The 20,809-nt window shown below is 38.8% G+C and overlaps 1 protein-coding gene across 4 annotated transcripts in view; it reads right to left on the bottom strand.

Annotated features, from left to right (window-relative positions):
- Positions 1 to 234: 234 nt before the first annotated feature.
- Positions 235 to 20,809, bottom strand: part of LOC135471622 (E3 ubiquitin-protein ligase HUWE1-like) — a 64,793-nt gene continuing 44,218 nt past the window's right edge. For 2 of the 4 annotated variants that reach the window (XM_064750915.1, XM_064750914.1), the window contains exons 57-80: positions 20,041 to 20,179; positions 19,434 to 19,566; positions 18,969 to 19,162; positions 18,602 to 18,719; positions 16,830 to 17,046; positions 15,869 to 16,389; positions 15,549 to 15,687; positions 15,360 to 15,427; positions 14,827 to 15,014; positions 14,035 to 14,326; positions 12,001 to 13,260; positions 10,767 to 10,849; positions 10,436 to 10,593; positions 9,847 to 9,966; positions 9,544 to 9,734; positions 8,817 to 9,329; positions 8,010 to 8,192; positions 6,940 to 7,158; positions 4,690 to 4,965; positions 3,996 to 4,266; positions 3,660 to 3,765; positions 2,204 to 2,503; positions 1,605 to 1,795; positions 235 to 1,119 (exon numbers count right to left, since the gene is read on the bottom strand). In XM_064750915.1, coding sequence (XP_064606985.1) covers positions 1,017 to 1,119; positions 1,605 to 1,795; positions 2,204 to 2,503; positions 3,660 to 3,765; positions 3,996 to 4,266; positions 4,690 to 4,965; positions 6,940 to 7,158; positions 8,010 to 8,192; positions 8,817 to 9,329; positions 9,544 to 9,734; positions 9,847 to 9,966; positions 10,436 to 10,593; positions 10,767 to 10,849; positions 12,001 to 13,260; positions 14,035 to 14,326; positions 14,827 to 15,014; positions 15,360 to 15,427; positions 15,549 to 15,687; positions 15,869 to 16,389; positions 16,830 to 17,046; positions 18,602 to 18,719; positions 18,969 to 19,162; positions 19,434 to 19,566; positions 20,041 to 20,179 — 5,983 coding nt within the window. In that variant the 3' untranslated portion in view covers positions 235 to 1,016. The remainder of the gene's footprint in view (positions 1,120 to 1,604; positions 1,796 to 2,203; positions 2,504 to 3,659; positions 3,766 to 3,995; positions 4,267 to 4,689; positions 4,966 to 6,939; positions 7,159 to 8,009; positions 8,193 to 8,816; positions 9,330 to 9,543; positions 9,735 to 9,846; positions 9,967 to 10,435; positions 10,594 to 10,766; positions 10,850 to 12,000; positions 13,261 to 14,034; positions 14,327 to 14,826; positions 15,015 to 15,359; positions 15,428 to 15,548; positions 15,688 to 15,868; positions 16,390 to 16,829; positions 17,047 to 18,601; positions 18,720 to 18,968; positions 19,163 to 19,433; positions 19,567 to 20,040; positions 20,180 to 20,809) is intronic. The other 2 variants (XM_064750917.1, XM_064750918.1) reach the window with 2 other exon arrangements.

A 20,809-nucleotide genomic window follows, 5' to 3' on the forward strand; every position in this document is an offset into this window, starting at 1 on the left:
CTCCAGCGTTTGTGTCCATGTTCATTTTACCAAGATTGGACTAATAGATGATAATATATTTAAACTCCTGTCATAATTCATTATAATGCCCAAGTAAAAGTGATACTCAGAGAACAACTCTATATCATCAAAATTCAGTAATAAAAGCCCAGACAATGTTCTACATCAAATATAATGCATACAAAGACACACAACAGATTTTACTTGGATGTGGAAATAGTTTTAATTCACTTCTTTCCTTCCATATCTTAATGTTCATTAACACAGAAATTGGTTCTTTAATGTGAACAATTTTTTTTCCATAAGTTTCTTCCCAAATCTAACGTTCATAACCACAAAACTCATACTTAATACATGTTATTCCAACTGTGAAATCACATACAAATTATAATTAATACCACACCACAAGATAATGGGCTAATACTGAACAGCATTGAAGCTCTCAGTACCCCAAGACAGGGCTGGTTGTTTAGCTGAGGGAAAAGCACTGATCACATCCATTTTAAATCAACATTTACATACTAAAATCCAACTTGGCAATCCAGTGATATACCAAACAAAGTTATATGCTGTGGAATTTGGGCAAACAATAGTCTTCAACTTAAAGCTGGCAAAGTAACCCACTAATATATATAAATATACTAATTTCTTTGCTTGGACCAGTTTTTATGCCTGTATTCCTCAGCACACCCCAATCAGCAATAAAGATAGTTTGTATATATGTATGTACATATATTATCAACTGTTAAGGAGGTTGCATCAGTACTCCATACGTAACTTTTTTTTCACTGTGGACATATTTAAATACATTAAAAGTAGCTTTTACACTGAGCATCTGACGGAGAGGCAAACTATTTACAAGCAAAAAACGGACATGATAATATTTTCATCCTAAAAATTTATTAAATTACATACAAAGAACAGATTCAACTGAAGGTATTTTTGAAAGCTAAAATTGGACATTATGGCTATAGTTTTGGATCTGTACAAAGTACACATAAATATCCATGGCATGTTTAAGCCAATCCAAATCCTTCTGAGCACTCATTCACAGCCATCAACAGCATATGCTTCAGCTTGTCATAGGTTTCATATGCTGGCAAATCCAACTGGTTGAAGCTGAAACCGATAAACAAGGTAGTTAGTCCTGAAACTCAAGTAGTCATGGATGACTTGATAGGAAACAAAACCAATAACCTAGAAAATAATGCCAATATCGTTACAAGGAACTCTAGGGTAACAGATATTTCATCATGCCATCTTGTACACGTAAACTTCCAGTCACTCAGCTGGGTTACTGACTAGGCTTAATGTAAGGTGTTTGATTGGGGGTCTTTCTACAGTATTGTCAAAGAACTGAAGTGAACAACTCCACACATATACTAAAGCGAAGTGTATATGACACCAGAATAAGCTGTATAGTCCTCTTCAGGCTATATGCCCCATCAGTGAGAATTTAGTTCTCTTGGAGCATTATAGACTTCAACACAAAGCTAATTACCTACTAACAAAATGGCTGACATTTTAACTTTACAACATTTGCATGAAGAACAGAATGATGCACTAAGTGTGCTAAAACTCTGGATTATGTTTCCATGTCTTACCATGTGTGGGCTGAAGGGAGCCTGTCCGTTGACCTGTCATCACGATGGATTTGGAATTTCTGGGTTCCATTCATCCCTTCTAGGAAAGCAAAACCTTGCAGAGGAACCTTTGATGTACCCGTAACAAACTGTATAAACCTGGCTCTATCTGCCTGATCAAAGGATCGCAAGGCTCGCCAAAACCACTGAATCTGAAACAAAGGTACAGCAGTTGATATCTTCAATTACAGCTATAAAAGACAACAGTTTACAACAGTCAAATATTCCAATAAGTACGAGCCATAAATTACACTGGGAATCTTCATCAGCCAATGGCATGCTGGGTTTGCAAAAGACTCTGATGTCTTATGGGCTGCATATAAAGAATGTTCACTGGTACAAGTGGGCACAACTACAATGAATCATTGCAACTTATTAGACAACTGATATATCTTCTAATGTAGTCACAGCGATGTTTTGAACCTCTATTCTGATCGATAACCCCTGGCAAAGCTTTCACATGTCATTCAGTAAAGTCTTACCACATCACAAAATATAGAATTTTTCACAACCCCTACTGGGTAGGAAAGACTGTATGGAAGCAAGAAATGTGAACTTACTTGAAGGGATGTGGTCTGGTATTTATGATATTCTGTGTTGGCCTTCAAGTCATCTATGTCAATAGTTGGTAGGCCAGAGATGAGTAGTTCAAGCTCCTGCTCATTGAAGATTGAGATAAGCCTCTTAGGAATGATGTCATAGAAACCTTCCAGGAAACTGTTCAGCTGTTTCCGTATTGCTCCAGTCATCTTCATCTGGCACACCAGGCGAACATACTCCCTTTTGTTCTCTTCGGTAACCATGATGTTACGCCCATTCGGCTTCAAGTCCCTGCTTTCAGTGACACCAAATTCTTGAATCTTCAAGGAAAAAGAAAGATTCACTTAAATTATGACTGTTAAACCAAACATGTACTTAAGTATCCCAGGGTATGTGTACATATAGTCTACAGCAAAACCTAAGCATGGCCATGCCACTGTCCACCAGACATTTATGGTATTGCTATGACGGAAATACCTGGAAGGTCTTCTAAAACTTCTTAGTGGATTAACATAAAAATAACAAAAAATTTGTGTGAATCAAAATCGCTTTTATCTGAAACTCATCACGATAAGCTCTCAACAATCAGAAAATACTGGATATCTTTAGTGTCCAACATGAAGTGTTAGAGACACTGTTCTCAAAAGTTAACCAACCAAATACACAACTCAATCTACAAAGGGAAGTCCTAGCCAATTTGTACTGACCAGAATCTGATCAGTTACAGGGGATCCACCAGTCAATACACGAAGTTTCATAGCAAGATTTTGAAGATCTATTGGCAACAACCCAAACATGAACTCTGATTTAAGAAAAATACAACTCCTTTGTGTAAATCAGAATACAACATGTAATGGGGAAATTGTCATGGAATGTATGTGGAAAACATCACTGAATTTAGTCTAGCAGTTTGAGATATACTATTTTTCTTGAAAAAAATAATGATTCATGAGAATGTAATGTAGTGTAGGGCAAGTGGACAGAGTATCCCTTAATTTAGTAAAAAGTATTCACATATGAAATCTGACCAGAGAAAGTAAGAGCAATGGCATGACCACAATTCTAATACATGTATGCTTCTGCACAGCCTTCCAGTAAATTCTTTGCAACTTTGGACAGGCAACTAGCCAAATATCAATTCCAAGCACAAGAAAGTATGTTAAAAGTCTTATCCCACTTCACTAATTTAATATGGATTTCCTATTGCTACAGGCCTTACATTAACCAAAGTTTATAAACATATCAGAATAGGTTCTTCAGCTACTTTGTAAACCAACTGACACACATGACTATGAGAATACTCTTTGGCCAAGGATGGTACACGGGAAATAACATATCTTACTGAATGTTACAGTTACCTGGTAGCATACACATGTATTGATCGGTACGTCAAATGAAAAATGTTATAAATGCTGAGCTGACATTTCAGTTTCTTATTTCTGTTAGTCATAATGATTGATTTACACAGGGACTTACCTCAGTGCTGAACATGAGCTCATAACCGAGATCATTGACGTTATTTTCAAGCAGGAAAATCAGGCCCTGATAAAAGGAAAAGTCCTCGCTTTCCATATCATTGACTCTAAAATAAGAACAGAATGAGTTTCAATAAAATGTAAAGATGATAAAAAAAAAAAAAAAAAAAACCCAAAAAACTCCCAAATATCTGTTAGGATTATGCAGTCAATTCTGGTTCTAATAAAATCTGAACATACAAAAAATATTTGTATTAAAACCAAAATGCCAAAACAACATGAAGTACATTGGATTTCCCTGAAAGGAAATCTGAAACAACATTTCAGGTGCTCTTACTTGACTGTCTGCCCAATGATGTGCTTGTAAAAGGAGCGAGTGAAGTAGCACTCCAGAAGCTTGTTGTCATATATGGCTTTAGCAATGATGCGCCCCACAAACTTGAAGTAGCTGAGATGGTTTGAGTTGCAGTGAGAGGAGGGGTTTATGGTGTAGGTCACTCTGTCCCCAGGTGATGTCTTGAAGAGGGCATACATTGGGTTGAAGATCTCCCTGGATATGATCATGTACCATTCCCTCAGCAAACCACCTGCATCTTGACCCTCTTCCCCTAGAAAGAAACAATGTATAACCTTTGCTCAAATGTCCCTCTGTTTTCAATTACTGACTTGTGTTAACATACATCTGTAAATGCTATTAATGGCTAATATGTATGTATGTATAAACCTAATCTGATAAAACATGCTACTTTTCTCCAAGATAAAACCGGTCACAGTTAAATATGTGTGAATAACATTTCCAGAGTATGTTCTTTCACTTTTAAAGTTTTAATTGCTAATAATTTACAAATTATACTTCTATATATGGTATCAAATTTATAAATGCTATTAATACACAAATTCAAACCACTGATTAAATGCAACTAATGCCTAAAATCATATCGCAAACTTTGCCAAATAATTTTAAAAAGTCGTTCCTCTCCATGTAAAAATCACTTTGTGTGAATAAAACTTATAATCAAATTTTCTCTTACCTTCAAACACAATGTAGAAACGGTGTTTCCACTCATCGAAGGCTCTACGATGGAGCTCACGAAAAGAATCCTCAAAGACATGCTCTCTCTTTACATGGACTGGCAGATCCTCTCGGCGCATGCCCTCATCTAATCTTTCAAGTTCCTGACGGAAGTACCTCCTCTTCACATCAAAGTCCAAAATCCGTGTGTGATCCACAAGCACTGAGAATGGTCCATCAGCCAGAGGAGTTGTAGACTGTCGCAGGATCTGGTTCAGTACTGTCCGGTGGGTTTCTGGAGAAAGCATATGAAGTAATCACTATATTACTTATTCCTTTGAACTCATTCACTCCGACGCACGGCTCAGGCCACATGCAGAGTGCTCTGTCTCAACCTGAGGAGCGGGTATATCTGCGCGGCCGATAGGACCTCATTTCCCAAGGAGCGGCTAAACCCGCATATGACACCACTTCTCACTGGGTGCATATTTAGCTTTCAAATGTTTTGTTGAAGTATAAATCAATCAAAACACACCTGTCTTGTTGTCTTAGGCTTGTATTTACTAGTAGTTTGGTTTTTTTATTGGCTTGAATGTGTAACCACAACAAAATCAGAACCTATTTTTCGAGCCGCACACACTTGAGTGTCGTGTCTTTGTTGGCCGAGTCCCGTGAAGAAGAGGATTGTTTAGGGTTCACAACCGATGATAGACCATCTGCTGACAGGGAATGTGACACTGAATCAGATATCAGTGTATCAGAAAGTGAATCTGATGACCATGACATTATTTTGTTTTGTATTTATCATTTAATCTGAAAGGAGTGTATAGATCTGACCTGAATATCACTGACCAATGATTCTGTCCCCCTGTGTCACGTCACAGACTCTAGGGTAATCACTGACTAATGAACAACGAATACAACGAATAGTACAGTTCTATTCAACACTTCAACAAACCCACGATAAATAACTGGTTTCTCTGTATTTCCTCAAAGTTTGATGACTTAGAAACACATACGTTTATTCAGAGAAGCGGGGGTTATGTACACGAATTTGCATATCGTCACCTCCAAAATTACAATACTTTTTGCTGGTGTGGCATTTTCTGTGAATGTTCAGTTCGATAATCCCATTTTATAGATGTCTTTATGAATGTACGTCCACAACTACACTAATATTTTACAAGATTACGTTGAATAAACATAAATGACAAAATCCAACCAGCTTTGCAATGCTCAAATAGAAAAATGATCTGCGTCACTCGGCGTTCCAGTATAAGCTCACACTGAAGCAAGTACGGACGTTGAGGCTGATCGCTGACGCCTGCTCGGGCGGAAGGCAGGCACGGCTACAGCCCGCCACTGTACTGGCGGCTGCAGCGGGCTGTCGGAGTCAATGAGTTGATGAGCTATTGGAGTGTGTATGTCTTAAATGCAAAGTTATATGATAAGGATCAAGATAGTATGAATTGCTTTCCTAAAATGTACAAAAATTGCAATGTATTAAAATGCTGATGTTACTATCAGAGGATATTTGTCATTTCCAATATTGCCTGGTGTGACGTCATGCAAGATCACTTGGCATCACCCATCTTCGACGTACAGCAACAAATGATATAATAATTTCACACACACGACTTCATGCCAGCAAAACTGCCTTACTCGATGTCACATTTATCTGATTTATCGCCAAATCAGGAAAATTTTATGGAAACTGCCAAAGATTTAGATTTTGAGGACTCTACACTCAATGAGGTAAAAATAGTGTTTCTCATCGTAAATCTTTTGAACCGTGGTGTTAGCTCTGTTCCCTAGTGTATCCTTCATATCATTTCCACCTAGCTTGACTTAGGACTGAAATAGCACTTTATCTTAATAAAGTAACATTTTTATAATACAGGTAAAGCCTTCAACATTTCCAAATGCATACAATAATTTAATAGAGTACATGCAGACATTACAGGCATGTGATTAACGTCAGACAACAAAAAAAAAGCTGATTTTATTTTCACTATGATCAAGCCAACACATGGGGCCTAGTTTTCGTCACTTAATAAGACAATTATTTCTTAAAAATCAGAAATACCACAAATAAGGGTAAAATACTCTGATGTACATATGTTCAAAGTTACAGAATCATTAAATTTTTTTTATTTTTTTTATTTTACTTTCCATTACTTATTATTTTTTAATTGCAAAATGGAACTGATGGATGCGCTATCAAAATTCAGCAAATTTGCAACATTACTTGCAAAATCCATAATCATACCTGCAAACCTGAGGAACTTCTGTGTGTCTGCTGGGAGGTTAGACATGTAGGATACAGACATAAAGGAATCCTCTCTAGACAGAAGAGGGGCATGCTCAATTTCTGAAGAAATGGCTGGCGATGGCGAAGAAGGAGCAGCAACTTCCACATTTAAGTGAGCAAGCTGGTCCTCTCTTCGCTGTTGATGACTTTCCCGCTTCTTCAAGCCATCCTTCTCACCTGAAAACATTAATTGGGACTACTAAATTCCATACATCAACCAGAACTGAAATGGCTTTCCCAGATTTTATCCTGTGAAAAAAGCTATCTTGGGATAATTTGTTTTCAGAGTATTCTAAATACAAACAGTGAAAGAGCTTTCCATTCACAGGCCGCCTAAATATTCAGTTTTGATTTGTTTTCCTAAAAGTTAGAGAAAATAGTGTGCCATGCTCTTTTAATTCAATTTTATCTTTCTAACTTCCAAAACCAAGACTTTACATATGCCTGGCAAGTCTTGAGTAGTTATTTGTAAAACTGCTGTGAGAAGAATTTTGTTTTTATATGACAGAGGTCGGGTTTATAGGTGGAGTAACTGAGTGTCCAGAACAATCCTGAAATAAGGTCGTATTTAAGCAAGAAAGAGACAGATTCAACAAGCGACTTTATTGGTCAAGGGCTACTGATCTGAGCTCATACAGTCTACATTGTACATCCAGTAAAAAACAAACCTCCTTGAGATTTGTTGAAAAGCTTTTCTTATTGCGCAATGCATATTTAATCAATAGCCGGTTTGATAGTCATCTTGCTCTAGGCTAAACAAAAAGGTATGTCAAACTCATTGTGCTAGAAGTACTTCTTGAGAGGATTCAATGACAAGGTTATATGGAAAGATGGAGTTAGGATAACCGTTGCAAAATTCCACTTCAAGTAAAAAAACTTGACCATCAAAGTTATTGTTGCTTGAGCCTATAAAATCTAGAGACATCAGGGATGTAAAGACAATTCTCAAAGTAATAATTATGGCAATTTCACATCAGAGATTTATTCCTTTAGTTTGAAGAGTGTTTTATTTCATGGAAATACTTTACCTGCATGAACCAAGAAGAAAGCTTCCACGGCAGGCTGTAGGATCAGCACTGCATGGTGGTCTGGCATTTTTGCCAACTCTGACAGACATTCTCCTAACGTCTCCCAAAGCTCATCCAACTCTAGCTGTTCACTTAGCCGTGGCAATACAATTGGGGACTCCTCCACCATAGTGCTATTTTTCTCTGCAAAAGACGTGTTTTAGTACATATCGTGGAATCCCACTCAACACCGAGCATTTTTCTTATTTTGCAATCACAAACTCAGCACAATGATTAATTTGGATTATAGCTCTGTACTCAGGAATATTTTGCTGATAAAAAAAGGATGTGGGGAGGAAAATTGAATAAACCATTTTCAAGTAAATGACGAATAGAATTGTTCAATGAATTGTTCAAACTGAATACTTAGTCAATTTCACTATCAAAGTCCAAAGACTCTCATGAAGAAACCATTTATCTTCAATCACATTATTAAAGATTATCCAGAACCTACAAATAAAAAAGTTATCTTTTCATTCAATCCTGACTTCTACCTTTAACTACAAATAATTTTTAGCGTGTCTATATTGTACTTGATCAAACATCTTTTGCCTACACATTTCTCAGCTGTGCAGTACTGCACACAAATGCCTGCTGCAAAATAAAGCTTCAACAGATCTTGATCAAAACAACCTTTACTAGGTTACCCTGAAGTCATGATGGAAACAAGCTGTGTATTAAAGTAGTATGCCAGACAGTTTGGCATTTATCTCTGAAAACAAATGTACTAGTGTAATACAGAGGACTTTGAGGGTATTTCTCTCTTACCAGATTGGTCCACTTCCATTGGTGCTTCAGGGCTTGGCTGTTGTGCTGATGGCTGACTTGGTGGAAGAGTCACAGAATTCTGCGTGGAGGGAGAATCAGAGCCTTCCTGCCTCAGTAAAGCATCAGCTGGTACCAGATTGACCACAGCCTGGGGCAGGGAGGCAGGATTAACTGACCCTGTGATGGGTGAAGACTGCCTTATTTCTGGTCCATCTACATGGGAGCCCTCTAGAGGAATACGAGGTGGTTCTGTGGCTTGCCGGTTTCGATCTGGTGTTGCTGGAACACTATCTGCTGCTGCCTGTGGAGTTGTCGCGGATGATGCCACTGCTGAAGCCAATGATTGTTCCTGATCTTGCTGCCCAGTCGCATTCTGCTGGTTGGCTGGACTTGACCACAGCAAGGCTAATGTAGACGCCTCCGTTTCTAACTCTGCCATAGCATCAACAATGTTAATTGTCTCATTGTCCAATTCAGCCATGGCTTCTGCAATGTTTACTGGTTCTCTAGCATCTACAAGCAGACCCCACTCAATCTACATACAGTGAGCAATGTCTATGAAATGCTAATTCACTTACATGCAACACAAAATATGGCGCAGAGTGTTAAAACTCCCAGACTCGGATTGGAAGATGGAATGGTAGGACAAACTTTTTTTAAAATAGCAAATCCATGTTCAGACTAATGTTTACAAACTGTACAAAGTTTACCCTATTCATTCACATACCTGGTTTTCTGGCTTTCTTAGCAGCTTCTCTGGCTGCATCTCTCAACTGAATTATTACTTTGAGGATGCGCAGGAAAAACTGTTGACTGGAAGTCTTGCTCGTCAAGGCAGGCATGGATGGCAACTGAAGCTCTCTAACACTCTTCACTTTGGCAGGTGCTGCGACCACGACATTTGTGCCAGCCGCAAACCTAAAACAAATAATTACGCCTCAAGTATTCTCTGAAGAATATCCAACTTTTTTTATTGATTAGTTTAGTTCCCTTCTTTTATATACTCCACTGATAACTTATAAAACCTCACCTGTCTGGAAGAACACCTTTCCCTGGGAATGTTACAGGCATGTCGGGATCTTTAATATCTTCATCACCCTGACTTTCCTTGTATTTGGCTATCACAGAGCGCAACTCCGCCATCAGATTTCTAAAAAATAATGATTATCAAAAAAAAAAATAATCAAAATCCCAACAGTTTGCCATTTGGTAAATAGGCATTACACCAAATTCCATTTATTACTTCCCAAAATTCCATCTAGAATGAAAGAATGTAAAGTATTATATTTTAATCTGATAAAACTAAAAGATCCAAATTATATACTTGTGAGGAACAAACTGCTTTTAAAGTTTATGGTGGAATTAAGACATTGTCATCCTTTTATACACTTGTCCGAGGACGTGTTCTCTCTTTCTTCTTAGTTGTTTATGGTACTTTAGCTTTGTGAACTAGCTTACATCAAACGATTTCAATGACACTGAGGATTTAAAGAAAAATGACATCAAACAATACATGTTACTTCAACTAAAGACACCTTTCAGTCCTTCTCAGAATTTTGCAGGTAACTTTTGAGTTTATGAATGTTTGTTTGCATATAACTGAGCAAAAATCTGAATACCTGATATGGCCACAAACGGTGAAGCCAAGCTCCCGCCCTCCAGCTAAGAGCAAGTTCAAGACAGCTGATCGGGTTGAATTATTTGCTCTGGATAACTGAAGTAGAAGACTTGTGGCATCTTCCAAGCCTTCTTCAGAGCAAGCCTTTGAGGTCAACACCTGTGCAAGAATAAGGAATATCTTCAGCATAATTTTATCCAGTAATCAATTTTCTTATTTCCTTAATACCAATACATTCTGTACAAACCTGTAATATTACATAAATAAGAGTATTTAAAAAAAAAAATAGTTCAATCACAATTGAAGTTTTCAACCTCCTGCGCAACACTTACTTTCACCGCCAGAGGAAGCTGGTTTTCCAATATTGCAGGTGGCTCCTCTACCTCTGATGGTTTATCCTCCATTGGTTTGTCCCCTAAAAATATTAAATAAAAATGCTGATATTTTTTTTATTCAGAATTCACCAACAAAACCACAATTATTCACCACTGTTGACAGCTTTTTCCCACATACTATCCATAGAGTAACATAATACAGCTAAGCATTAGTTTTTGAGTCCGGCTGCAGTTGAACATTTGGCAAAAAACTTTTTCACTCTGCTTTAATTACTCCTGCAACCAGTCAATCTGATATACCAGAATGATTTTTCATCCAAAACCTGATGTTAAAATATTTAAAGCTATTAAACTAGGACAAGGCATAATACTAAGCTCCACTAACCCAAAAACCCTGAGCTGTGTGGATCATCACCCCAAATTACCAAGAAAACATGTTTTTGCTCAGCAGGTATAGGGGGCCATGACAGTGTTTGCACCTGGTCCCAAAAAGTGATTAAAAACCCAGTCACTTTCACTCAAAATCAAGACTGGTTTGGAGAATTTCCTTAAATCATTGAATTTGGCTAAGTATATTTGCAGACAATACTGACGAGTTAAACACCAGGGTTCATACAAATTCTGATGTGAGAAAGTGTCCCAAGGTCAGTTGAGTTGACTAAAATGAAATGCAATCTGGGGCACCCACAAGAGACTTCATCAATTAAGTTTCGTAGAACTTCGTGAAATAATTTTGGAGGTAAGAGAAATGAAGCAGAATACTCAATTAAAAGTGATATGATACTCTCTAAAATATTGCGTAACAACACTAATTTTCCAAAAGGTTTTTATTCAAGGGCAGAATAAAATCTAAAACATAAGTATAGCATTTGTTCAATATTTTTAGTAATGGTCAGATGGACAAATGTACTGGACTACGAAAATACCCTTCGGGCAAATTAGGGGGGAAAAATTTCATAATAGCACCCGGATATTCCCCGAAGTTGCTATTAACAGATCGAGGAAATAGATTTAACCTGTCAGATTGGCAAGATAAATGAATTAAAACGTTTTCCTAGTGATGAAGGTTGCCAAAATTTCACTTGCCTTTTAGAAGGTACATAAGCTTCCCAGTACTGTATATGTATCAGACAGAACAATGCCACTTACTATTTCATTTTGGAGGGGAAGCCTTCAAAACTAAACATCAAATCTTTAGTTTCAAACAGATGTAGCTAGGTCAAACACAAACCTTCAGAAGCAGGTGCATCTGGTTTAGTGGTGTCACTACTAGGTTGTACAGATGGGATAGCCAGTGGAGTCAGACTAGATGTTGTTGTTGTCACTCCACGGGCTGTGGAGGTCGTGGTTACTGTTGTGCTAGTGCAGGCTGTGGTTGTGCCAGAGCTCGCACTGAATACTCTCTGACTGACATCTGGAAGTCTAATGGATACCAGACCCAGCAGCCGCAACAGTCTGTCAGTCAACAGCTGACTTCGCCGTACCACTGGGTGGGATAGCATGCCCATCAGCTGACCCAATGGTGAAGTATCAAAACTACTAATCTCTGTTTCTGCTTCTTGTACAGATGAACTGTGGCTTCGTTGAACACCTTTACCTTTTCTACCACTACCTAAACTGTCCAGTTTGACAAGCAAGTCCCAAAAGTCTGTCTCTGGCTGTTTTTCTTTATTTGAATCAGACTTGGAATCCTGTCTGTCCACCTTCTGGCCCTTTGGACTAGCTGGACCAGAAGTGGTCCTTGTTTTAGCACTATCAGTCTCTTTGTCTTCTCCTTCACACCGAACAGCTTCTTTGGCCTTTGTTGATGGTAGAAACTGATCGGGAAAGCTCTTGGCTAATGATATTAATGTATCTAGCACATGTCTACACACAACTGGTGATGCCTGAGGATGTATTGACACATTTGAATTCACATTTCCTGCATGCTTCTTGCCCACCTTTTGAATTTGGAAGACATTAGCACGGCAACCAAGGGCTGCCTCCAGACTAATGGAGAGCCAGGAGCACTGACTTTTTGTGTCTGTTTTTACCATTACTGTAGCAGCTGGATCCGTCTGCATTGCAGCCTGTCGTGCAGTTAAGTCAATAGTGGGAGAAGTAGCACTTGAGCTGTGTAACGCTTTCCTCTTGGACCTGTCATTGGTTTTGTAGGAGGAAAAGCCCTCGGCAGTGTCTATCTTGCTCTCCCCACCAGTCCTCTGCAATATGGAGAGAAGTGCCCGCACTACCCAAATCCGTGTGGGGCCATGGTAACAAAGATTTCTTAGCACTCTATGGAGTCGCCCAGTGTTTAGTTTTGGTTCCTCTACGAACAAAAGGACAAGGAGACAAGTCAGAGCCTCATGATCCAACAAGTGACGGCCTCTTAAGCGCACAGTGTTAGCATTGCCAGAAGACTGTCCAGCCCGATTATTTCCAAAGCACCACTGATTACCACTTCTGGGGTTGGCTTGGATGGCATAGCGTGTTCCTAGACGATTAGCCAATCCTACAAAACAAACCAAAACAAGTCAGTGCAATTCGTGAACATATATTTTTCTTCACAAAATTCATTTAAGAATATTTCATTTATACCACGGCGGCCAGCATCCGCAGGTTGAAACCGGAAAGGAAGCCAGCATAGCTTTGCAACACAGCTTTCTTTAAAAGAGACTCCTTTACAAGCCCTTGCAGGGGAAAAAATAAGAACATTTACTGAGGGGCCATTTGATCCCTAGTCTGAAACTGTCTAGAGGCCAAATCACTAGGGGACACATTTTTTTTTTTTCTATCGGACAATATTTTTATACCAGCATGGTAAAAAAAAAAAAAAAGTGTAAAACCACGTGACAAACAAAACTATCTTCAACACTCCTCTACTTCAGAGGTTCATATGGTATTAGGTAAGCGGGATTCATCGGTATCACATGGCTTCTGCTGACAAAACATCTCTCTGCTGCACGCGATTCAAATGCACGTGTCATGTCAGCATTTCTTTTACCATGGACTATCAGAGGAATGTGACAGATCATTTCTGGCATTTGATAGCTCACACAACTTGCTGCCTGCGGTTGATGATGGTTGCGCTGTTCTTGTAACTTTAAATCCACACTCTGGCAAGTTTTATATCTCTGCTTGAATTTCATGAAAAATAAACATTGTTGAGACTTTAATTGCCAATATGGCAACCAAGAAAACATCAGGTACCCGCCTACAATCACAACTGGTGACAATATTTTTATTGTAAGCAATTATTCCCTCAATTTAATTTGGTCCAACTTACCTGTATGGCGAAGAATAGCAGACAATGAACCCGCGCCAGCCTGGGTAAAGAGACGTTCGTGCATGAGACGACGGTGTCTCTCCTCTAGCTCCCTGCGCAAGGCTTGAGCCTCTGCTGCCAAATCAGCTGGCAGAACAGCGACCATCGAGTCATCCATGTCAGACAACACCTGTTGTCTAAGGGATGTAGGCAGAGACGCAATGAAGCCTGCAGGGTCAACAGGTGCCTCTGGATTGCTGGTTCCTTGAGAAGCAGCCAATCGGGCTTGCTCTGCTCTTTGTTGAGCCAACACCTGTAAGACATGCATACAAAAGTTATCACCTAGCCTGTAATAAGACATTGGGGTTTAATGCTGTTTTTTTTTTCTTTCCTCCCCCATTTATGCTAGTGAAAATGGATTACCACCTCCCTTAGTAAAGTTTGTTAAAACACCATAAAAACAGTTAATCCTGAATTCAGGTCTGTAATTGCAGTATTCAGAAACCTATAAATGATTCAAAGATCAAAAGCAAACTACCATTTACATACCTCTGACAGCAAGTAAGAAATCTCTCATCACTAGCAAGTGCATGGATAGGCTAAGAAAATAAAAATATGAGCAAATGCATTTTTAAGATGGTAAACTACTGATTTAGTGATACGTTTGGCACTACAGAACATCTTGGGCAACAAGACAGGTGTTGCACTCTAATTGGATAGCAGACGTCTCCAATTTCACACATGGAGCAGTCAAAGCTTCCATGGTAAGGCAATTTTCCTCTGAAATAGAAGATTCAGTACAAATATATTTACCTCCTCTTGAATGGAAGGTGGAAGGGCAGCCAAGAACTCTGGGTTTACTTCAATTGCACCACTGTTTTCTGCATTCTGAGCCTGCTGCTGTGCTCTTTGCTGGATTCTCTGCAGTCGTAGTTGCTCCGCTATCACCTCCTGCCTAATGTTGTCCGGCAAAGCCGCCAGGAAAGATGGATCAACACCCTCTGTTTGAAAACATTCCTAGTTTGAGTTTATGGACAAAAATGCACAGCAGCAGGTTTTCTGGCATATACTAATATAAAATCTCATTCCATTTGTCATTCATTTGGGACAAAGAACATAAGAGTTTTGAAATGACTTGTCTAACAAAGTTCAGTGAAGTTTTATCTTAAATGTCCATTCCAGGTAATTCTAACTCAGTGTGCAGAGACTGAATTTGTTGATAAATTTGTTAGATTGATGTTTTACGTCGTACTCAAGAATAATTTATTTATAAGACGGCAAAAAACATTATGGTGGAAGGAAACCAGGAAAGAGATTTAGAGCTCATTAAATTCTGGAATTATTACCTCCAAACATATATGGCGTTCCACTTGGTTGGCTAGCTTCTTGCCCGCTTCCAGGCGTCCCAGCGGAACTGAAAGAGACAGTCAAAAATTGTAGCATTCATGTAAGCTATTTCTCTGCTCAAAATATATATCAGACTATTTATTACCACAAACTTTTATTTTTATTCACAATGATTTGACTCTACAAACCTGGATGAGACTGGGGATGGGTAGGCTTGGGTTATGGCGGTTATCAGCTGACTGGAAGGAACATTGATCACAGTAGAGGCACTGCTAGGGACAGCAGCTGTGGCTTGACCTCCCACATCGCTCAGTTCATCAGTACTCTCTGTAAGGATAATGTTTAGAATATCAAATGAAATTTAACTCTTACAATATTACACTGAGTTGAATTAACTACAAAGCTTTTTTTTTTTTTTTTACAATGTCTTACAATACCTTGCAAATTGTTTGGGCCATTTTAGCAGCAGCAACTTCAAATATTTGTTTTTAAAGCACATGCAACTTACCAGAGCTTGTTGAATGGACAGTAACGGCATCAGAGCTAGTGATATTGGAAGACTCCTCTGGAGTGATGACTGTTTCACCACTGCCTGTGCGAGTAGCTTCTCCTGTGGCTGCACACTGAGGCAGGCTTGAGGGGTGGCTTTCAGAAGGTGGAGCCGAAGGTTGTACAGGCCTGTGAAGTCCACCAGCTGCTGAAGATCCATCTGCTAGGCTTGGCAGATCATCATCCTCACTTAGTAGAAGGGACACCAAGTTACTGACTTCTGGGCACTGTGCATCAGGTGGTGGATTTCCTTGTGGTGAAACACCTTGGGTTGGGGGTGTTAAAGGTGGAATTGCTGATGGTGTTACTCCTGGTGGTTGCATGCTCTGGGGTTGTACTGTCGTTGGGGTAGATTGTGTACCTGAAGACACCTCCATAGGAGTTTCTGGTTGGCGAGACACCCCCACACCTGCTGAACCTCCCACTGGATTGGGAGAAGACTGCGGCAAAATGGGGGATGGCATCATCACATAACCCTCGCTGCAACAAGAAATAGGTTATTTCACTTTAGGACGATAAACAACATACTGCAGATTTTATAGAAACTCTGACCAAAACCCACATTCAAAATTTTCTCCACTACTATTCCTGCAAAAATATTACATCTGCAAATTAGGTAATAATGGTATCAGCAATCTTTAACGGCATGCTGGATTGTACATTAACACGACATCCATCAGATCTCCAGAACAGCTTAGTGACAATAAAACAGTTTCTGTATATTCCAGTATACTTCAAATGGGCAAGTGCTCACAATACTATAAAGACGACAATGCCTACAGTATTGAAAGCCATTGGTAAAAGGCCATGAAGAGGAATAATCACTTTATAAATGTAGTTAGTGGTAAAAGACACTTACTTGCTACCTCAAGTTCACTTTCCTTTCTATCATAAACAAATTAAATGAATTCAGTACTTACGGGGGCCTGGGTCGCAGATGTGCCAACAGGGCTGCTCTGACCAAAGGTCCTGAGGGTGTGCATGGGAACACAGAAGATGTTGTGGTGGCCGTGGGTGTAGAGTTTACTAAGCCTGGGCTTGTAACAGTCTGGCTGGCTGAGGTACCAGCACAGGACAAGACCTCTTCAACCATTGCTTCTGCCAATCTCTCTGCAGCTGCCACAGCTTCACTGTCGCCTAGAAAGGCAAGATAAAGAAATTCATCAGCTATGCATTCAAACAAGTCAGAAAGATAAAAACTAAATATATGAAAATACTTTTTATTTTAAATTGCAATTTTCTGTGTTTAAGCAGATAACATGACCTCTAATTTAAGAACTTTTCAAGAACTTTCAAATACCCCATCCAGTCCAAATTCAAGAACCCTCCATTATGAAACTCCAGCTATATATTTAATAAACATGTAGCACACTATATATCATAACTTTCCATCCTAATTGGCTGGCTTAACATTCATGAGCATAGTTTTGACGGCCATCCTTAGCGTATGATATTACTACAGCAACCACAAAATAAAAGTCGTGTCAGTTGTTAGAACTACCTCAGGTTGTTTTAATACTTGTCCCTTGGCAAGGAAACAAGCGCTAATATAACAAAAGCCGTCATCTGGTGCAGTGATGCTACAAAGTCTTGATCTAATTTGTTCTATCAAACTTGAACTCAATGCCAGTATGCACTTCATGTGGTAACTAGTTTCCTGCTATCAATGGATAGCGTCGAGGTCCGCGTTCCTGTCTGTCATTGGTGCTGTCTACAAACTGCCTATCAACTTCAATATTGGCGATGTCTAATAGGTAACAACTGAGAAGACTTCCATGTTAAAACAAAGCATTTATAAACAGTCCTACGCATTGGGGAAAAAGGTGACAAATTAGCTAAACTTTTGGCTATTAAGGAAAGTAGACCCTCGGCTTTCAGACCCACATTTTTCTGCTGTGAGCATGCTCACTCCTTTGTTATTAACACAACATGTGCTATCTTGCAGCATTCCTCAGCCATGTATTGTGCTCTTGGTAAGCTCGCACTAAGTGGGGAAAAGTGACAATTAATTTGAACTGAATTTAAACTTTCACTAGTCAACAACTTTCCATGAGCTAATCGTTGATATCCCCTCGTCACAGGTTAGATCATTTCCCCCTGAGGACGAAACCATTTTATCAGATGGGTGGTGAGGGTTTTACAAGCCAAAGATATTACACATACTACAAAATTCATACAAAAAAACAGAAAGAAAGAAAAATAATACTGAGGAAATAGAACATGTCCCAGTCTGGCCTTGAACCCGAACTGATTTTCAGCACTTGTATCACAAATATGTTTTATAGTGGTTCCCTGATCTATGACGATCACCGATCATGCTGTCCCAGACATATGTATTAGCAGAGGACTGTACTGCAGTCCTAGTAACATGTAACCAACTCTATACACTCGGGGATTTCCGCCACCGCAACAGCCATTTTAAGGAAATAAACAGGTTTGCATTTAAGGATTTCGCTTCAGGTTGACACTCAGCTCAAATAAATTGGGATTGACTTTGAACTCTTTTACGTTTTCTTGGATCCTCGTTATATTCAAGACTTTTAAAGAGCCATAACAAAAATATAAAAAATGCAAGATGTTTCGAGAGCCCTGAATTTTCCAAATTGTATTTAAGAGCTTTCAAGAACCTGTGCGAACCCTGAATCTTACCTGTAAAATTTTTTTAGGCTTAAAACTTTAAGCAAAAACTTACTGAATTGGGGATTAGCAGCTGGAGGCCTGCTGAAAGATGGAGATGCTTCTGTCCGTTGAGAGGAGGACCCCACACTCACAGTTGTAATACTGGAGTTACTTAAAATACTGTTCTGCTCCTGAAATAGAAGTTTTCATCTGAATCCAAGCAGGCTGTTTCTTGAAATATGGTTACATTATGATGTAAATATCACTTCTTCTTGATATATGGAATTTCACAATTTAAATTTCTAAATCTACCCATTCCATCCATATGTTATGGACAATATGGTGGAGGACTAGAAATGAGCTGTAAGAAATATTACAATAAACAATAAATGACAACATGATATTCCGGCTTACTACAGATGACACCAAAGGATACTCACTGATCTCTGGGTAACCCAGGACAGAGCTTGGCCCACTGCAGATGCAGATGTAGAGTTTGTTTCTTTTTGTTCTCCATCCTCTTCCTTTGTTTTTGAAACTGCTTCTTCCTCAGACTTCTTTTTCTTTTCCTGACGTTCAGCAAGCTTTTCATCTCTGTGCTTCTCCAAGCACTCTATGATTTGCAGTTTCAGAACTGTGTATTGAAAAATGTAAACAAATTACCAACACTTTTAGCCTTGAAACAAAGGCAGCCTAAATGTGAATGAGAAAGAAAAAGGTTTTCATTCTGTACAGTACATAAACAGTGGAAGTCTCTATGGCTTTTTTTAATCCACTTTGCACAATGACTCAAAAAATGTACACAAATAAAACCTATCCCTGTATGTGAAACATATTGGCTTGTAAGTATAAAATATAAATTCAATCAAATCAAAAATATCAAATAGTAGGAGTACTATAATTACCTGAAACCAAATCATGAACGCTATCCCCATCCAGCACCTTAGCTTCCTCTGTCCACCTTGTGAGTGTTGATGGGATACACGACAGCACACCTGAGCCCACGGACCCTGTCTCCTGATTATAGGGACAAGTATCCTAAAATATTAAACCCACCTATGTACTACTAAACTCTACATAAGCCTTAACCCTATGTAAATTTATATTTAAACACACTATAGTCTTAAATAGTAGTAATTTTCCCTTACGCTAAATCCCCCGAGTCAACAATTAACTAGTTAATGGTGTACCCAGTCAAAAATCAAAATAGTATAGACCAATAAGCCTGAAGCCTGCAAGGTTTGAAAGACAATTTTTCATTGTTACATGTACATGGTTGCACACACTTCTATTGCTTTGACAAGCTGCTATTGACTATCTGATGTACGCATCTTTTCTAGTCAGCTGATCATAGAATATGAATCAGATGATGGTGATTACGATACAATTCAGTGTTACACATCTTTATAAACTCTTTCAAACAACCATAATGTTAGAAACAGGCGATAATGTGTACAGCTTCACTAATCCTGTTATACACTCAAAATCTGATAAAACAAACATCAACTTTACTTGGAACAACTCCTCAAACATATCATCCTCAGATCCTAGCCTATCTCTAGCCAAGACAACCCTGGTTGGATTAGAGGCTTGTGTGGAAAAGGTGTTCGTCAACTGTAACACATCAGCTGCCGTTGAATGTCCTAACAATCTGAAAGGCAAATATACATACATGTGCATCAAACAATCTGTCAAAGAACAACAGTTTTAAAGACCAGTGACTGAAAGAATTACGTCTTAATTAATACAACTTGTATTCAAGATAACATTTAAAATCTGACCTGGTGAAAAACACTATTTCATTTGATTGTACATGTAGCTGTGCAGGTATGCAGGTTTCAACTGCATGGGAAGTGTTTGTCATATTTCCTATGTACAGTGTAGCTTCGCTATAGTGAGAAATGGGATATAATGCGACCCAAAAATCTGTACTTTCGTGTAAGAAGGCTTAGATTTCGTATGACAATAGCTACATCTGCCCATGAACAAGTATTTTTCAGCGAGAAATATACATAAATAGTGACATCAATTATTTCATTTCCTACTATTAGCGCGTGACCCATGTGTTATTTGATATTTTAGGTTAAGATTACTTGAGTATAAGTAAAAGAAAGAAGGATTTTTCTGTGAATAATGAAAGAGGTTATAATTGGTTACAATTCCAATGCACATGTTGTTGTTGCAGCGTAACTTCCACATGACCGTGGCTTAGACAGCAATGCAAAACATTTTGCTCGCTCACAAAAGAATTGATGTATGTACTCTGCATCTGCATGATGAC

This window comes from Liolophura sinensis, chromosome 7 (genome assembly GCF_032854445.1).
Source record: "Liolophura sinensis isolate JHLJ2023 chromosome 7, CUHK_Ljap_v2, whole genome shotgun sequence".
Lineage (NCBI taxonomy): Eukaryota > Metazoa > Mollusca > Polyplacophora > Chitonida > Chitonidae > Liolophura > Liolophura sinensis.